Source organism: Poecilia latipinna, unplaced genomic scaffold (assembly GCF_001443285.1).
Source record: "Poecilia latipinna isolate Pla-1442-1.1 unplaced genomic scaffold, P_latipinna-1.0 Scaffold838, whole genome shotgun sequence".
NCBI classification, from domain to species: Eukaryota; Metazoa; Chordata; class Actinopteri; order Cyprinodontiformes; family Poeciliidae; genus Poecilia; species Poecilia latipinna.
The window spans coordinates 141,681-147,217 of NW_015113454.1; the positions used below are offsets into that span (position 1 = coordinate 141,681).

The 5,537-nt window shown below is 41.0% G+C and overlaps 1 protein-coding gene across 3 annotated transcripts in view; it reads left to right on the forward strand.

The window, feature by feature from the left end:
• Positions 1-506: 506 nt before the first annotated feature.
• Positions 507-5,537, forward strand: part of rab11fip5a (RAB11 family interacting protein 5a (class I)) — a 39,136-nt gene continuing 34,105 nt past the window's right edge. Inside the window, exon 1 of one of the 3 annotated variants that reach the window (XM_015047673.1) lies at positions 507-1,379. In XM_015047673.1, coding sequence (XP_014903159.1) covers positions 1,003-1,379 — 377 coding nt within the window. In that variant the 5' untranslated portion in view covers positions 507-1,002. The remainder of the gene's footprint in view (positions 1,380-5,537) is intronic. The other 2 variants (XM_015047669.1, XM_015047671.1) reach the window with 2 other exon arrangements.

Genomic DNA, 5,537 nt, shown 5'->3' on the forward strand with positions numbered 1-5,537 from the left:
ACTTGGGATGAATCGTCAACTAATTTAGTAATGATTAATCGCTAATTGCAGTATCAATTACAGACTCAAAGAAGGGAGTTTTCTGAAAAACTATTCAGTGCAGTAACTAAGCCACAACTGTACAAAATAAACAAAAAATTTGCATATAAGATAAAAACACCTTTGTCTGTAAATATGTTTTATTCAAAACTCCTCAAGTGACATAGTTTTAACAATTAAATGCTTACTTTTCTTGTTTATAAAGGGAATTGTATTGTTTGTTTGCATCTAATATACTTTTGCAAAAAATGGTAAAATAAAAAATCTTTAGAATGTGGTCATTTTTGTTATCAGATAGAACAATAGATTACAAAAGCAAACATTAGTTACAGCCTTATTTTTGAAACATTATATAATACAGAAAATTTGTGTTCACTTTAAATTTAGTCAGCTAGTTCTGGTTGCCTTTGCATCTCGAAGGTTTTTTTTTTCTTTTTTTTCTTTTTTTAACAGAGGGTTTCTCTTTTTTCCGGGTGCGTGACACGTTTTTACTTTCAAAGTGCTAATTTTGTTAAATAATAGAACGAAAGGAAATCTCACATCCGGCGTTCCAGCACACAGGCGTGTTATTGTGGTCTGTGTGTGCGCTTGCAGCCATGTGCTGAGAAGCTGCTTGAACTTCCTCGTCCTGCAGACGGAGGATGGAGGAGGCGTGACGTCGCTGTCCGCAGACAGGCCCATACAGCAAGGGGGAGCGAGGCGGAGACGGACGCTGCATGCTGCCGCAGAGCAGACGGAGCAGCGGTCGAGGCTCAAAACAAACCGAGGCAACTTCACGGGGAGGGGGGACGGTGAAGGCGGCCATAACAACAATAGTAACAATGCGGCACCGCCCGCGGACCCCGGCGCTGATGTGACCGCGTGCCCGCTCGGAGCAGCTGGGAGGAAGCGGCGGACGGACGCCACCACCTCCTCTACTACCGCGGTGCGCGCGCTCGGTCTCTGTCTGGAAAGGTGGGGGACATGTCCTCACTAACCGTAGAGGAGGACCAGAGGTGGGTACCGACGCACGTCCAGGTGACGGTGCTCAAAGGCAGGGGCTTGCGGGGCAAGGGCAAACACGGCACCAGCGATGTGTACACCATCATCCAGATGGGGAAGGAGAAGTACTCCACCGGCGTGGCGGAGAAGACCACCGAGCCCGAGTGGAGGGAGGAGTGCTCGTTCGAGCTGCTGCCCGGTGTGCTGGAGAACGCCGAGCGGAGCGGATACCCGGCCGGGAGCAACGAGCTAGTCCTGACCGTGATGCACCGGGCGCTGATAGGACTGGACGTGTTCCTCGGTCAGGCTGTGATTCAGCTGGATAAACTATTTCACGAGAGTAGATACGTCAAAAACGAGTAAGTTCAACTGCGAAGTATGTAATAGTTGTCTGTGTGTAGCAGCTAATGTGCTTCGTCTTCGTCTTCTTCTTCATCTGTTTTTCTGCTCACTGAGCCTATCGGGGTGTTTGTTTCTTTCCCACTGCTCTTTTTTTTACTGGCTGCAATAGTTTGTTGTGGGACATAAACACAGCTGTCAAATCTCCCGATGCTGCATCAGGGCCCTGCAGACACACCCTCCCTCCTCTCAGATACACAAAACCAACTCTGAGGACATCCACCACTTCCTCACTCAGGCCCAAGGCAATCCCCCCACACACACATACACCCAAAAACTTCTAGAAACATCACCCACTTCCAGTAAGATACTGGAGGGTTCTTCAAAATGTTTGCCTTCCAATAGCCAAGCCATGTGGAGAGCATGCAGGAAGGGGATTAATGCTCGTCCCAAATCCAGGGATTAACTCAGAGTTTCATGATCCCAAAGCTACAAGGTATTTTTATCATAACATAACATGTTATCTTATAAAGGAGGGATGGCTGGACAGTTGGTGTGCAGTCCCTTCCAAGAGCATACAACATATTTCTACAGTATTTAATTTGGACTTTGTATGGTTGATAAAGTAGTGCCTAAGCAGTCCTTCCAGGATATTGCCATGTTTTTTTGTTTGTTTGTTTGATTGTTGTGGCTTAAAAATGACTGATTTTGTGGCAACTTTAAAAAAAAAAGTTGCTGTTAAAGTTGCAATTTTTTTTAAAGGTTTAGTTTTTGCCATAACATTGTCTTACAAAAAAGTTGGACTGACTTCCAAAAAAAAAGAGTATTTTAACATTTTATGTGTTAAGTAACATTTTCAAGTGCCTTCTTAAAATCATACAAATAAAATCGTGTCCTGAGGAGTTGTCAAAGTGCAAAAGAAGAATTTCATATTGGTCAGTTGAGCTAACATGAACTGTAAACACATAAATCCTACAGAAGATCTAAAAAAAGGAAAAGCATGAAACTGGAAGTTAAATTAGAAGGTGGCTGCTGGGAATCGACTCAAAATTCAGCCGAGTGACAGTGATTGGTCAGAAAAGAAGGAAATACAGATTAACTTTAAGGTGATTGGTCAGATTTGCGGAAAACTTGTGAGTGAATTCGTAGTTGGTTCTGCAAAGGTCTCAAAGGTTTGTTGGAGAACATTCATGAACACCAAGGTCAAGGATGAAACTGGAAGAGTTGAAAACCCTGGTTTAGTTAACAAACTGAGCTTGAATGATGAAAACCCATCACCACATTTCACCATCCCTATGGTGAAACATGGCGGTGGCACCGTCATGCTGTGGCGATGCATTTCCTCACCATTGACAGAGAAGTCTGTAAAATACACTGAAATTTATAGTGGTAAAGGTGAATACAAATCTTTTTTATACCAACATCCTGCTTTCAACCTGTCCCTCAATTACAGCCACAAATTTGAGACGAAAGGGGAACCAACCGCTCTCCTCCTGGTGACTCAGTGGTCACCGGTCGCTTTAAGGTCAGATAGGCACAGTCGGTGACGATGGTGTGTCAGCAGGTTTGCTGTCTTGGTACAGTCAGTATATCAATGAATGAGCCGATCATTAGCAACACTCCTCACAGCCAGTTAATCCATGTTAACTACAACTAAGACCGAACAAAAAAAAAATCAGGGTTGGTGAAAAAACATTGAACAGAAGCTGATCCAGGAGCTGTGATTGGTTCTTTTAGGGGTGTCCCAATAAAACATTTTCACTTCTGATACGATACAGATATTGGAGCTTTGAGTATTAGCCGATACCAATATGGATCCAGTGCGATATCAGCACAAATGATACATACTCGTGCCACTTATTTTGTAGTGTGGAATGGTAGAAAATGCTTTGGTCTAAATCTTGGAGCGCAGTGCTTATATCTGAGATTTTAAGATGCAAGCTGATATAATCTGATACTTGTTTTCTGGCAGACATCATAGCAATATCCAATATCAGTATCAGGACAGCTTGAAACTCTTTATAAAATGTATCAGGAATATTGTTGAGGATAACTTGCTTATCTTTAACAATTAGATTTGGGTTTAGACTTATCTATTAGAGATGTGTGATGCCGCATTTTTTCATATTGATCCGACACCAAGTAAATAGAGGGCCAGCATCGCTGATACCAACACCGATTCCTCTTATTATTATTTGATTATGATACATCATCAAACTTCTGAACTTTTTGGTGTTTTTGTGCTTCTCCCTTTTGAGTTATTTTGGTAAAACCTATTATAGAATTTGGATAAAGTTTTATAGGTGTCCAAAAATTTTTTAAAAATATTATAATGATAAACAGAAACAATGGAAAAACATTTCTCAATAAACATTGTTTCTCAATAAACAAGGGGCAAAAAAATATAATTTGAGACCAAAAAAGACTTTTTAATAAGATAACATAAGGGTAAATATAGATTTTAAACGCATATTATTCAAAATATTCTTTTTTTCCATGCCTTGTACAGATGGTTCACTAGGCTTATCTCTGGTAGAGTTTTCATGCAAATCAGCCTGCAGCTTTCTGTGTGAAAACAAAAGCCAAAAAAACTGCATAATTCCCCCCCAATTGAAGTAAATAATTATAAACAAAACAACAGATGGGTGACTGTGACAAGAAATATGTTTGGGTTGAGCTTACTGATGTAGAACAGATTACTGGAAAGGTGGGCGTTGGGTGAATTCCCCTGCAGGGTGCACTAAGAGGAAGTTACCAAGACTCAACCAGATTGAAAATAAGTCCAGCTACTTTTCCTTATCCTTATTTCCAAAAATATAATTTCACATATCATCTTTATGTGTGTCACATTAGGAACTAAAGTTATTAATTGTGGTAAAAAGTGAACCATAGAAAGTATATGTACCACACAATGCTACAGAATATTCTCACATATTGCTACACAACAACAAATTTCGCATCACCACAAAGAAGTGTGTAATAATTGTGAAAAGAAAGTAAGACGGTGCAAATACAAAACCACCAGAAGAGAAGCAGCTGTTCCAGGCCTTCTAGCAGATTTTCCTTTGAGGATTGCCTGATATTTAGCTCCATCCATCTTCCTATCATCAACTTTAACTATCTTCCCTGTCAGTGCTGAAGAAATTCTTCTCACAGACATGATGCTGCCATCACCATGTTTGACTGAAGGGATGATGTGTTCAGGGAAAATTGGTGAGGTTAGTTTTGGAAGTAGGCTCAAAAAGTCACCATGTTTCTGTTGTGTCCTTTGCTTTTTTTGACTTTCAGTTAAAGTTTTTTTTCTTCTCGCAGTCTTCCAGTACAGAGTACATGAGTCAGCGTTTTCCTAACAACTGATTCTTCCACCTGTTTGTGGTTGTCACATTACGAAATAGTCTGACTGGGCTGGATGATAAATCATTAACAATATATATCGCAATAGACATGTGATCAGTATCGATAAATTATGCGTTTGATAGAATTTTCAACATATAGAATATTGACTGACCTCCGGTTCAGAACCGCACAGCATTCTGGGAGGCAGAAGAAAGGCATTAGCCATTCAACCTCTCATGGCTAGCTAAGCAAGGTGGGTGGCATCAGCTACTCACTCTCTCTTTGGTTACCTAGCAACAACTTGTTGCATATCTTGAGCAGCAGTAGTTTCATGTTTTCCCACCTTGCCTCATAACTGCTTAAAAATGAAAAGGCATGGAGTGAAAACTGTAAAGGTTTCTTCATCAGTTTGGCAGTATTTTAGATATTTAAAACAAACAAACAAAAGCAATAATTATCGATATCGACTTGTACATCGTGGTCCGTTTTTCAGCCACATCGTCCAGCCCTGTGGGATTTAGATGTAGCCATGACTGAAGCTTTGTTCCCATTGGATCTCTGTCCCAGCTGCCCTGCTCTGTCGTAGTAAGCACACCCGTGATGTTGCGTAAGGCCTTAGAAGTGAACATCTGTTTGCTGAGCAATGCAGAACGTGTGTCTGTGTGTTATGTGCATCCAGATAAATCCCCTGCCAACGACTGAGAGCCTTTCAGTACCTCTGGCCTTGGGGGTGGGATACATCCTAATAAACAATATAGGTTATATAAGCATGTGACCTAAAACATCAAATGTATGTCTGAATTAGGCCTGTCACGATAACAAATTTTGCTGAGCGATTAATT